This window comes from Macaca nemestrina, chromosome 2 (genome assembly GCF_043159975.1).
Source record: "Macaca nemestrina isolate mMacNem1 chromosome 2, mMacNem.hap1, whole genome shotgun sequence".
NCBI classification, from domain to species: Eukaryota; Metazoa; Chordata; class Mammalia; order Primates; family Cercopithecidae; genus Macaca; species Macaca nemestrina.
The window spans coordinates 145937363-145951930 of record NC_092126.1 but is presented as its reverse complement, the minus strand read 5'-3'; the positions used below and the strand labels follow the sequence as shown (position 1 = coordinate 145951930).

The window sequence follows — 14568 nt, the reverse complement described above, 5'->3', positions numbered from 1 at the left end:
TTCAGAACTCTCCATTTGACTAATTCCGGTGCCCACTTTCATGCCTCGGTTTTAATGAATACTTCCTTTTGTGTGTGTGGCCAGTTTAGGGCTACTCCTTTTTACTTGTGTATTCCAGGGGTGGGGGTGGAACAGTGGGGAGCCTTTGGTAAGGGCAACCAAAAAGATAGCATTTTTTTTACACTGTGACTACCCAACTTTTGGTTACAACACTAAAATTACATTGGGAAATATATTTTCCCTATTGTTTATGGCCTTGGAGAGACTCAAAACCAAGGCGTCCTATTTTCCCAAAACTCAAACATAGGCAAGTTCCATGAGTCACTAGTTCACTTTCTCTGATAAGATACTGAAATTTGAGCACCATGATATGAGTCGAGGACATATTGGATATGCTAGACTTCAGTAATGACACTAAGCATTTAAGTAAATTTTACTACTCCGAAATTTTTAGCTACTCTAGATCTGGCTATCCTTGAAACTTTTTCTGGGTACTTTCCTCCAGTTCTATAAACTAATCAGTATCCTTCCAATATACATATAAAACTTTCCTACTGAAATTTCTCTTTCTTGCTGACATCTCCCAAAACCTATGAGATACAGAAGTAGCCATCTCTTTCAATGAATATTTTTGTGAAGACTAGGAAGAGAAAGCTTCACATTGAAGGCTGAATGCATCTTCCTTAAATAGGGAAGACTCAACATTTTGCCCCTAAAGTTTATTGATTATAACGATATTATTACAAAAGTGTGACTACTTCCCAATGTAAACTGTCATAGAACAGTAGTGCTCTTCCCCCTCAGCCAATTAACCAAGAAATTCCATGGCTTAATAAAATTCTCCATATTTGAGTCTCTACCCCTCTATATAAAGATGACCTATGTTACCTTACACTGCATCTTTAACCTCTCTGCCAGAATCCCATCACCTTTTTCTCCTTAGCACATGCATCCTATGGCAGTGCTTAAAATAGGCAAGTAAAGGAAGAGTTCACTTCACCTCCAGATCTTTTCATATCCCCTCAAATTTATCAAGTGCAATGATGGCAGGCAGAGGAGATGAGAAGGAATTGCTGAGATATGAGTTTTCACTGTCTATTTTCTCATCTAGCAAAAATACCCTGTCACTATCTATTTCTAGTCCCATGGCAACAATGACAATCCATAGCTTGGGAGAAACCCATCCTTTCTAATTAGGAAGATAAACATGTGAGAATTGTCTGACCCAAGAAAGACTAGTTTTCTCAATTAATATGTGATGACTTTCCAACCCAAAGAAACAATATGGTAGTTCCCAATGCGTTACTGGAGGCATTAGGGCCACAACCCGATGCTCTTGGTTCAAAAGCCAGAAATTTTTTTGGAATGGCTACATTGCTTGGAAGAGAGTTTTCCATCATATTAATTCAAGATTCACACAATTTTTCAAAGCAATAGTATTTCTTTTACAACATTCAAGTATTTAAATATTCTCAAGCAATTTTATTTTGGACTTTTAACACGCTTCTCTCTTCCAAGCATGTCATCCACAAACCTCTTTAGGTCAGCTTTGACTGGTTAACATCTACTTACCTTTGGGATTTAGTTAAGATCTACCTTCTTTCAGAATCTTTCCTTGTAGTATGCCCTAACCAGGCTGTGTTCATTGCTCTAAATATGTAATTCTACTATTTGAAAACAGAGAGGTTTTTGTCCTGTTGTTGTCTCTACTAGAATTATTATTTATCATTATTACCCTGAAATAGTACCTACCATAAAGAAGGTATTCTGATACATATTGCGTAAGTACAAGTCATGTCACCAGATTTCTTCTCCCATTTTTCCCTCCTATAAAGTTAATTATAGCAGATCGATGATCACTTCAGAAAATTCAAATTAGAAAAACTTTCAACAGCTTTACTGTACCCACTACAGCCTCAAAGACATCACCACTTATATGACTAACACATTATTTTTAAATCCAACATGCATTTATTGAACCCAGTCTCTGTTGGGCACGGCTCTGGATATCGAGTGCTGAAAATCAAATGTAGCATACCGTCTAGCCTCAAGAATCTTACTCTCTAATGAGAGAGGATAACTAGGCAGATGATTACAATGAAATACAACAAAGTCCATGATAGAGTTTAAATAGGGTGCTGTGGAACTCACAGACACCCCTGGTTATATTCATGAAGGTTGAAGGCAGACAACAGAAGTCAATAATGTCTAGAGTAAGCAGAAAAAATAATTTAAGTTATAAGGGATAATAAACAGAATCCGTTGGAAGGAAAGAGAAACAAAATCAGAAAATAAGCAGAAACAAACGGGGCTCAGTTGTCAGAATCAAAGTCAAAAAAAAAAAAAAAAATTCCACAGTACAAAGCTTACTGGGAACTGCGGCAGTTTCTTCTAAAAGAGGGAAGACTTCCAAGTCGCTGGGACCACAGGCTCATGCCATCACACCTGCCTAATTTTTATATTTTTAGTAGGGACGGGGTTTCACCATGTTGGTCAGGCTGGTCTCGAATTCCTGGCCTCAAGTGTTCTGCCCACCTCAGCCTCCCAAAGTGCTGGGATTACAGTTGTGAGCCAGTGCGCATGGCTATGATTTTAATTTTTGATAAACCTAGAAACCATGGATGGAATAATCTGTGAGATGGCTACCTGCATACTTATCACAGGGGCTTTACAAAAGTTCTCTGATAGGGATGATGGCAAGATGACTTGAACACTGGAAATGAGGTTAGATTAGTACCTCAGGAATTAGCATTTTCTTTCAAAGATTCAAAACATATTTTAAAAAGGGATCAAAGAAACTTTTTAAAGAATGGGGCATAAGCATGACTTCAACTAAATTATTCCACATAATGAGATACTTTCTTTGAAAGAAACGAGACATTCTTACACCAAGGTCTTGGAGGGATTATTCTGGAAGAAGGGATAATAATAGCTATAAATCAAGGTGAATTAAGAGGGTCTCAGAGGTCACTGTAATGATGGGGGAAGGGGACATACTCAAGAGGTGCTAACAAATGAAGCACGAGTTAAAAGCTAAAATGTTGTGCTAACCACTGAGGTTCCCAAAACAAATAAAATGCAGTCTTTCTTGAGGAACTTACAGTTTAGTTTTAAATGTACCTAAAGATAAATGACATTATAAGAATTTTGTGATTTTGTGTCTTAAAATTGAGTTCTCAAATGTTTAATATCTATATTTAAGCTGAATTAACCAAACACCTCATTAGGAAAATAATCTACCTAGTTTTAAAATGTGTCAGTTTTCCATAATCACCCTGACATAGACAGAAAGGAAAAAAAAAAAAACAAAACCAGAATTCAATATAGATGATGGTATTAGGAATTACAGCCTGGTTGCCCCATACTGCTATCAGTTTTATATAGGAATAGTGAGAAGAAATAATGGTGTAAATTCAGATCTAGGATATAATATTTTATGGCCTTCTAGCAAAATTACATATCATAAGCTCTTTCTCTACATGCTTCCTTTTTTCCTAAAGGGCAAAGGGGAAAAATACAATTATTCCTTCCGTTAAGAAATAATAACTGACTGCCTTCTGTGTACTAGAAATTATCTTTGATAATGAAACACAGGAAAATGTCCTTGCCCTCATGGAGCTTAAAGTAAATTGGCAAAGACTGACAATGGGCAAATGCACACAACAACATAGAACATTGTATCTGTGAAAGAGAGAGGCATACAGTGCTCTGAAATTCCATAGTAGGAAAATCCATCTAGCTCTTTTTTTTTTTTAGAGGTGGAGTCTTGCTCTGTCTCCCAGGCTGAAGTGCAGTGGCGCAATTTCGACTCACTACAACCTCCGCCTCCTGGGTTCAAGCAGTTCCCCTGCCTTGGCTTCCCCAGTAGCTGGGATTACAGGCGCACGCCATCACGTCTGGCGTAAAAATACAAAAAAAAAAAATAATAATTTTTGTATTTTTAATAGAGCTTGAGATCTAAAGAACTGAAGACTGAATAATAGTTAATAACAGTTAATCAAATCTTCCTCTAAGTATTTTAGGAAAGAATATGCTAGGCTATGATAAAGTATTAATTAAAAATAAATTCTAGAATTTACCTGAATAATAATAACCACTTTATAAGAACAATTGAAATACAACTAACTATGTCAAGTGATCACTGTAAAATACCAAAAGGATAGTTCTTTCAGGTTTTGAGAAATCGACATGTATGATGGCAGCATAGCAGTAACAATTGTTACTATTTGTGCTATATTGTCAAGCAGTATTCACGAGATTTTCCTGGAAATAGTCTGATGGACTGTAAGAGTCACATATGTAGTCCTTAGTTTTACAGTGTTTGAATCAGATTTGGTTAAAAGAATCTGGAATTTATTAGTGCCACATGCTATCATAAACATTTACCTTGACCCTCACTTAGATAAAGGAGTTTTTAATGTCTAATTTAGGTCGTTTTTGTTGACTTGAATTTTAAAGCTCATTGAGAGTGGATTTTCCTTCATTCCCTGCAATATTAAGAAATAAATTGCCTTTGTTGCTATTGCATGTGCATTCATTCAAATAAACAGGGCAATTTATGCAAATATAACTGTTTTACAAAACCTCATCATCTGAGAAAATCATGTTACAGTTCTCTTTGAAAGTTCAACAAGGAACAGCATCCATGCATATTTAAATCTGCCGGACTATACTTGAAAGAATAAGTATTGAGGTTTTCTTTCACAGCTTAGTGAAAATGTGCCTAGACTTCCATGTTTTAAACAATTACATGGCCTCTGTTAAAGGATGGCTTATTTTCTCTGACATCATTGTCTTGGTTTGTTCTACCAGTAAATAATGAAGAGGCGCTCATCCGTGCACTGTGACTGTGTGCATGGTGGAGATGCTTTAGGCTCTGGTTTATAAGTAGCCTCTGCCTCAGGATTTAAGTCTAAAGTAAATTTTGAAGCTAAAGCCTTTTAAAAGGGTGAGGCCCTTTATAGAGGAAAAGAATCACAATCTTCAAAGTCAAACTGTTCAGAAACAATGGAAGTAAATGCTTCCAACCTGCCAGCAGTACACAGAAACAACACCACTGAGTCTATGCACCCTCTCTCTCTTTTTGCTCTCTCTCTCTCTCACACACACACACACATATACACACACATACACATATTCTACATACATAGGACAATGCAAATAGCTCACTTCCTTTTCTTCATATCCATCTTACATCGTGACAGCATGTTAATAAGAATAGAAAGAGCTTTAAAAATAACCCTCTAATTACAACTCAAGGCAGATAACATCTATTACTCAAGTTATTTTCAAAGTTTTCAGACTCAACCAACCAGTCTCCTTATTTATAGGGAGCCAGTGTGATGCACTGTAATCAGATATTGCTGGGTATTAAATGCTTCCCCATGCACCATCTTATATATTCTACCAACCTGGTGAAGCAGAAATCATTAATTTCATTCTTTCTATGAGGAAGTTTAGGCTTGAAAAGTTAAAACCTGTGTCAAAATAGCTAAAATAAGAGAGTGATGGAGTCCATTATTCAAATCCAGGTCTTTCTGACACCATAACCAGTGTGCTTATTTATTTTTGTGCCACATCACCTCACGTACCCATAAACATTGGGTTTGTATCTTTTGTGAGGGTGAGTTTGCAGGTAAAGAAAAAAGTGAACATTCAAAATTACCCTGGAGAATTCCCTAACCATGTATACTGTCCAGAAATTCCAATAGATAAGTTTTTCTTTTATATTGTTATTTTTTTGGAACTGGAATATAGATTATTTCTTCAACTGAACATCAGAGGAAGGAGATGGATTCTTTTTAGAGGTCATGGGATGTGTGTCTTTAAATACCAGAATCACCTTTGCAGCAGCAAGATGCACGCATTAGGAGAGGCCCACAGAAATGAAACTCACTGAATGTATTTCATGTTTGCTCTAGGCCATACAAACACTGAGTAGACTTACTCCACATCATTTAAACTAATTTCCTCTCTTTCTTTCCTTTCTTTCTTCCTTTCTTCTAATTGAAAAGGAGGGGTATTTGCTAAGCACATAAGTTCATGTGTCTAAATCACTTGCACATGTGATATAGTTCCAATGCATTTTATTATAAATACATACCAGATATCATAATACATATAAAAGAAGGATACTTATTAAATACTTTTTATAAATACATGCCAAATACTATAATATGTATAAAAGAAGAATACTTATTAAATACTTACTATATATACACAACAAATACCATACTACTTATTATTAATACCTTGAAGAGGTATTAATTTTCAAGACATCACCTAAACATTCACTGTTTCCTTGCATTTCTGTAGCACCAGCTGGCTTTTTAGCTACTCCCATCCTCAAGGGGAAAGGCTCTAGGATGGAAAGATTTCATCCAAAATGGCTGCCACTGATAGAATCTTTATTTTTTAGCTGGGGCTTTTCAACATAGGATTAGCGAAAAAGATGAGCTAGGGAGTTCAGATCATATTATAAGAGCTTCTCCTTTTAGAAGAGTCATTATATATAATAGCAAACTCAGATATTAATGTCTTAAGTTTCCACCAAATGACACCAGGAATAAACAACCATGTGAAAGTCACTGTTGACCTGTCTATAGAATATAGTTTTTTATACAGACCCAGAGCAAACATCTGTCTTGATCCCAAGGCAAGGAATAATCAACATGATTTTGACCTCATGAACACTGTAAATCCTGTAACAGAATGGGCAGTGTTCTTCCTTTGCTTCATCCACTTTAAACTTGAGTGTTAAATTTGAGGCTCACTTTTAACAACGATATAGTGCAAAATGGCATCTGCCCTTTATCTCTAAGCTTTATCTTACTATTTTACCCATATTTTCTTTTCATCTTATTTTGTCTATTTTATTCTATCCTGATATTTTAGATATTTTTCTAAGTCAGCCTCCAGCCTTAGTTTTATCAAGGCAGGATTCAGAAAAACAAAGAAAGAAAGAAAAACATAGGCATCAAAAATGATTAGATACCTCTTTGGGGATTTATGAAGTCAATTGTTAATGAGTCCTATAAATCACAGCATACCACAAGGCCAGAGTTAAGATTTCTTTCCTAATCAGAAAGTTTCTAACTGAATTGTAGCATAAATGTGTCCCTTAGGAATGTAGCACCTGGGGCCATAGTAGAAAATGAGACAGACATGGTCTCCTATAGTCATGAAGATTAGATAGAAAAACAAACAAACTAACAAACAAGAAATTATACTAACCTGTGATAGGTGCTGTGGGAGAAGACACTAGAAATGTAAGACCAACCCAGCAAAGCAAAGGAAGTTTTTGTGAGTGTTGCATCTGAACCCAGAAATGGTGGTTAGAGCGAGACTTGACAATGATTAGAAGCTATCTAGTCAGCTGTGTTAAGTCAGAAGGAAGAGAATAAGAATCTCACAGATCTTCCCAGATCTCCTGTGAAGTTCTGAAATTACAGCTAACAATGTACTGAATTAAAAACATGAGATTTACAAACAAGCCCTAGTTTCTTTATTTTAGCATCATCCATATCCGGAAGCACTATATTTCAGAGTATATCTGTAATCTGACAGTCAAATACTCAAAGCTGTATCTTCACAATGTATGACATCTTTCCTCCTAACATGGAGCTCTCTTTCTATTGCTTTGCTTGTTTGTTTGCTTTTATGGTCAGTAAACTGTTCTGGTAAATAACAATTTAAATTGCATGAAATGCTTACAACACTGAGCACCCCCAATTTTAACATAAGAACAGTATGGGAATATCTAAGCATACATATTTGTATGTATTTACCATATCCAATACATCCATATGGGGAAACCCAAATACTTACTGTCAAAATTTTTAAGTGAGAGAATTTTGTCTCATTTTTCAAAATCTGCCCACTGGAAAACAGCTGGCCAAATATTTGAACCCATTACCTCCAATCTGAGCTAAATAAACAAACGTTAAGAGAATCCTCTCCAAGTGCTGCTAAAGAGAACTGTCTCAAAATAATCTCAAGTTTGAAAGACTGTTTGTCTAAATACATTCTACTGCCTGGATAACTTATTTACTTTTGTTTTGGCCAAGTCATTCAGAGGAATTGCAGGTATTCTTCAAATCAAAGTGGCACCGTGATTGCATTCACATAATTCTAAATTATTCTCTCCATTTTGGAGAGAGGCAGAGAGGAAGAGTCTTCATGGGGAGGTACATCCAGCCACATTTTCCCATGTTTTCATACACAGGCTAGAATCCACCCTATTACCCATTAGGCAGAAGTAAGATATACACTTTTTTTCTTCATTTATTCTATTAGTACTCAAGGGATCTCAGTTTCACAACTTCGAAAATCTCTCCAAAAACAACAAAGTCTTACAAATGAAGACGTTACAGGTGTAACTCACAGGACTCTGGGAATGTAAGAGTCTGTAGTGTTCATTTAATAAAGTCTGAAGAGAACTCTACAAGCCACAGACATTTGAAGAGAGCCAACTTGATCAGAGCAATCTCATCCTACCTGCCTCTTTGGAAATCTGCGTGAAGGACTCCACACCTTTCTCTCCATAACTTCCTTCAGATGCGAGAGTAGACACATAATTCCAGCCTAGGGCCTTTACAATGTCTACCATGGCCTGGGCTTGGAAGGAATCGGGTGGCACCACGCGAGAGAAGAAGTCGTAGCGCCGGTCATCACTTAGCTCAGGTGCCGTTGATGCATAACTAATCTGGGGGATCTGTAAAGACAAGAAAACACCACATGAGAGTACGCCATCAGGATATAAGAGACTCACTTATATTTTGACAATTTACTTAAAATACAGGGCTGCAAAGGGGATATATGTATTGCCAAACACCACCATGTAATTTTAGACCACCTAAATGCAATCATCTACTTCTTAGCAGCACGAAAGTATTGATATTGACTTTAGCGTCTTGCCTTTTTATTTCCTTCTCTTAGGAATAAGGGAAGGAGGTTAGCATGGGAATTCCAAGGTCCGGGTCATGGTTGTTGAGAAGAAAAAGATTTATGACCATTGTACCAAACATGGTGAATCATGCTTTACTGCTTATACACCAATGGAAATAAAAATACAACAACCTGACTGGAGTGTATATAAAGATTGGTATAGTTGACACAGCTTGTGAATACTGGGTGGATATCATTAGTCATCTAACATTGATTGATTGCGGTGGTCTCCAAGGAAATATCTAAGTAAGTCACAAGCATTATCTAATTTATTCTTCACAAGAACATTTTAAAGTAGCTCAGTAATACCCTTGGCCCCAGGCAAGGGAAATTCCCCACCCCCGAGGCATTTACTCTAGTGGTCTTTGCACATTGACAGGCTTTCCTCAAAATTTTCCGAATTTTCTATTGGATTCTGGGAGAGAGCTGGCAGTACTGTCTGAGTAGAGTCCACAAGGGCCTCTGATTTCTATCTTTTTCCTTCAGAGGACTCTCTGACCTCTACCCCACATGGCATTCACCAAATGTCCTGAAGAGCTCTAGAACTTTTGCCTATAAGGATCATCTTAGGACTCCACAGACCCCTTGAAAAAAATCAAATTATCTCCCTCAGCTGCTGTAGTATTTATTTCTTAGGATCATTGGAAATTGGGCTATGTGAGTAGTCCTAACACATCTACTTTGCTAAATTAAATTATATATATGAAAAGAGCTGCAAAAACATGTCTGCCTGGGGTCTCAGGTAGCCTAAGGCCAGCCCAAAGTAATCACAGATGAGAAATCTGGCTAAGATCCTAACTTCAGAACTCTTATGCTAGTTACCTCTTCAAAGCATGGTAACATTTGTCCCCTTCTTTGTCTTAATTCTATCAAGCAATAGATAATGAGTGGCACAATTAATTTTCACGTAAGAATGATCAACTCTGACAACATTCTGCTTACAAACTCCCCCAGGACTTATCCCTGCATTATCACAAAAGGTTTCTCGGGTGTCCAAAGGCCAGTTGATCCTTTCTCAGACCAAGCCCAAAAGTCCAGTGTAGCTCAAATATGGTAAAGCCACGCTCAAGTTGATTCATCGAGCCCTGAAAATTCTACTATTAACCTATTTATTTCCTTCCTTTGTAGTTTGCCTAAAATGTACCCATTTGCCATCATTTAAGGCTAGTTATCGCCTCCGTAAAGATCGTTTCTCCACCAACATTTCTAGGTCAGCATTAGAGTTAAGTCCTGTGGCCCTGAAATCAGACGACCCGCCATTTTCCATGCAGCCTTTTCATGATGCAGTTCTACTCTATGACCATTGGAGGGCAGGCTTTCTGCCCTGACTTAATTCAAAGCCAGTGAGAGAAAGCCTGCATGTCTCCTGATGGGTCTTTTTACCTGAGCAACTTCTCAATTACAGTGAGGTTTAGTGCAAAGTAAAATAGGATTTGGTATTGACAAGACATAGGATCAGAGTTTGGCATTTCTGTTTGCTAGTGTTTAATTTGATGAAGCTATTTCACTTGAATGAGTTGGTGACATCACTAATAACAAGTTGTTCTGAGAAACAGGGAAAATGAATGTGCATTGCTTTGCATGATGCCTGCAACAGAGTGGGTGCTTAATATATGGGGGTAATAATCATCCAAAATAAAGAATGGTATATTTTTCCTTACTAAAGTTATCGATTCCCCAATTTGACTTCCAAGTTCTCTGCTGTACGTCATCACGAACATTCTTCACATTGCCCATGGCAATAAAATATTTTTACATATTCCTATCATTACTGATTTCAAAATAATATGTACTGTTTATCCAACTCTTTATTTTGTACCAGTCATGTTCTAAAAGTTTTATATGCATTGCTTTATCTAATCGTCAGCAAATTCTGTGACCCGTACTATACAATATTACATGAGACTATATTATAGTATTATAACTTGTTTTACAAGGGAGAAAATTGAGGCTTGGAAGAATATTACCTTGCCTCAGGTCACAAAGCTATAAAACACTCACAACTATGATGCTTTGATGAATTATTACTAAAATACTTTTTAAATAAGCATTAAATAGGAAGGCCAGTAGATTAATGGAATCCAGGCTGACTTCTGTTCACATCACTGACTACATAGCCACTAAAAGTTATTTTACTGGTCACTCTTAGACTGCTGTTCAAACTCCTTATATAAGTGCCTCAGCAAAGCTTACACAAATATCTTAATAGAATGAGTTACCTATGTGTCGATTGTAGTTTGGAGGTTATAAGTTTTAGGTAACAAAAATATCAACTGAATAAAGGCTTTGGACAGAAATAGAGAAGAGGGAGGAAAAGAGGGAGAAAGAGAGAGACTTTCCCTCACAAGAAATAAAAAGGAAAGAAGCCAGGCATGTCAATACATTTCCATCAATTTCAACTTGTGGGAATGTAAAAGCTTCATGCTGTTGCACAGATGTCTTTCCTGCCAAAATCCCTCTGTACCTTTGAAAGGGTGCTAATAAAGTGCCCCAATGCAATGCATTTTCTACACTGTGCCCCAAATTTTACTAACGAAAATCCTGAGGAAACAGATTTCTTTCCTCATTACTGTACACCTTTGAAAATGATCAGTATCTGTGGTCTATCCCTTCCAGTGTAAATAAGGAATATCTCCTGGCTTAAGACCCATATTTTTCTTTAGGATCATGCATATACCCTCTATCCAATGGTACTTATTTTGACACTATGAATATAATGATGCAAGCATAAGGAATGAAATACAAAATGGATTTTATTCTGAGATAAAAATGTAGCTTTATAAGGATATCACTTGTAGCAATAGAGATGAAGGACTGGAAGAATTTATGTAACCTATGAAATATGATGTTGCCTATTTTCCTAGCTATTATGCTTCATGTTTAGTTACTTACTTTCAAGTTAACGTTAAAGCCTACATAGTAATTATTTTGAGTGCTACTACTGGTACCTACAACTGATCAAATGATAATTAGGCATCTTTAGCAATTAATTTCTATTTTCACCCAAATATCTAGATATACTTTCTCTTGCTGCTATTGGACCTTTTCTCTCTTGCCAGTGTTCTTTGGAAATGGAGACTTGATCTTTTGATAAAGACAATTTAGTGCGATAACATTCCAGCTATATAAAACGAGATATTCCATCTCTTCTTAGGCCTTTTTTCTTGAACTTAGAAAACTAAAATACTTTTAATTTTTATCACAGGACCACACTGTCATCTTATTATTATTTTCTCTTCATAAAAATTTGCCTGTTGCACAGGAATGGTTTTGAGTATCAAATAGGATTTTAAAACACCTATATACTATTTAAAATAAGTGTATGCTTTTTAATGAAAATTAACAACATATATTAGAGAAATAAACACAAGAAAGCAGGTTAATTTTAATGCCTTGATCCCTGTCAACATTTTGCTGTATCTCTTTACTGTTTTGTGTGTATATTTCGTTATGCACACATACTGATATAGTTAGGCTTTGTGTCCCCACCCAAATTTCATCAAGAATTATAATCTACATAATCCCCGTAATTTCCACATGTCCAGAGACTAGGTGGAGGTAATTGGATCATGAGAGCAGTTTCCCTCATGCTCTTCTCATGATAGTGATTGAGTTCTCACAAGATCTGATGGTTTTATAAGGGGCTCCTCCTCCTTTGCTTGGCACTTCTTCCTGCCGCCTTGTGAAGAAGGTGCCTTGCTTCGCATTCTCCTTCCACCATGATTGTAAGTTTCCTGAGACCTCCCCAACCATGCTGAACTGTGAGTCAATTAAACCTCTTTCCTTTATAAATTACCCAGTCTCAAGCAGTCTTTATAGCAGTGTGAAAAGAGACTACTACACATATATAATTATTGTTATGAGCTTATAAATATTATTTATTATTAAAATATGGACCTTAGTCTCCCCTTCCCTTCCTTCCATCCTCCCTTCTTTTTTTCTCTTTCTTTCTGGTTGCATAATATTCTGCTGTATGAATATTTGACCTAACCTAAACTTAACATTCATTGTTAAATATTTAAACCTTTTCAAGTTTTCACTGTCATTATAAGTCAAAACAAAATCCTCAGAGCTAATGCAAGTCTTTATACATACTCATGAGTATTTCCTCACAATAATGTTTAAGTCACTCTACCTCAACGTGACAGAAATATTTGAGGTTTGCATTTACATCTTTCTCTACATGGAAATTACTTTGGGCTGTTAAATACAGAGGAACAGTAATCTATACTTTTTTCCCTTTCAAATGGTTAACTACTTGATTTAGCACCATTTATGAATTAATCATTCTTTAATGACAGAAGAGCACACCTTTTGTCCTATATTAAATTCTTAAACATTCTTAGGTCTTCAGGGTGTATCTTCTACTATTTCATTTTTTTTTTTCAAGTTTTGGGCTTGAAAATAGTGTTTTACTATTTTAGCTGTTATGAACTTAGAGTACTTTGAGGCTATCTTAGTTGCAACATACTCACTCTTCATAGCTGTTCTTTTAAAAATGATCATGGATAATCACGTTTTTAATTTTCTTTATAAGCCTTAGGATAATTATTTTTAGGTTAACAATAAAATTCCATTAAGATTTTGATGAGAATTATACTACAGCTATAACTAAATTTGGGTAGAATTTAAATATTTACAACATTTTATCTCCCCCCAGGGGAAATTATCTATTTTTATCTATTTGGTTGTTCATTCTTGCTCTTCCTAAAATCTTAAAATTGTCTCCATTAAAACTTGCATATTCCTTAACTTTGTTTCTAAATAATTATTTTCATTGCATTATGTATGAGACAAAATATTCATTTTGTTATCTATTTATTGTTGCCATATAGGAATCTATTAATTTCTGTAGATTTTCTTTGTGTCTTCTACCCTTGTTATAATTCTTATTAGTTCTAATAGCTGTCAGTTTATTTTCTTGGGATTTCCATGTAGGCAAGTTATAATGATTCAGTTAGTTGTCTAATTACATCAGTTAGAGTTTCCAGAAAAACAAGAGTGATAATGGGAAAAATTCCTTTCCCTTTTGTTATTTCTGAACAGTGAGCAGTTAAAAACCAACTAGAATTATTCTGATGTCTTACCTTGAAAAAATATATACAGTTAAATTAAGAAGTTTATATTTAAATTTTTTATTTTGTCAATATAAAGTCTTAGCTAGAATTTGTCGGACATTTCTTTAGATTTAGAAAGACACTTTTAGAATTGAAAGGGAACTTCTAGATCATATGGCCCAGAGTCTCCCTCTCTCTGTAAGTTTATGACTCGCTTCAAAAATACTGCGGAGACCCTCACACAATCTGTGCCACCATCTACCGCCACATTTCTTGAAAGCATTTTCTTTATATTTGCTATTGATACAGGATGCTCTTATTTTTACTTGGGACACAGAACTGTACTTCATCAGGATATCTAGGTAAAACTATTTATGAACAGTAACAAAATGATAACATTATACATTATCATTTAGTGTCTTCCCATGTGTGACACATCATGCTAAGAGCTGTAATACATTATTTTAATCCTCACAACAGCACATTTACACAATTTCTGTTTTTCTGATTTTACAAATAAAGAACCTATGACACAGAGAGATCAAGAACCACTCTGAAGGTTACA

General features: G+C 35.8%; 1 protein-coding gene across 9 annotated transcripts in view; it reads right to left on the bottom strand.

Moving 5' to 3' along the window:
• The window catches only part of LOC105477634 (glutamate metabotropic receptor 7), an 898220-nt gene that overhangs the window by 612911 nt on the left and 270741 nt on the right, over window positions 1-14568 (bottom strand). For all 9 annotated transcript variants that reach the window (XR_011620207.1, XR_984853.3, XR_011620206.1 and 6 more), the window contains exon 2: window positions 8497-8713. Coding sequence is in view for 5 of the 9 variants with exons in the window: in XM_071092123.1 (XP_070948224.1) it covers window positions 8497-8713 (217 nt within the window). In the remaining 4 variants the exon portion in view is untranslated. The remainder of the gene's footprint in view (window positions 1-8496; window positions 8714-14568) is intronic.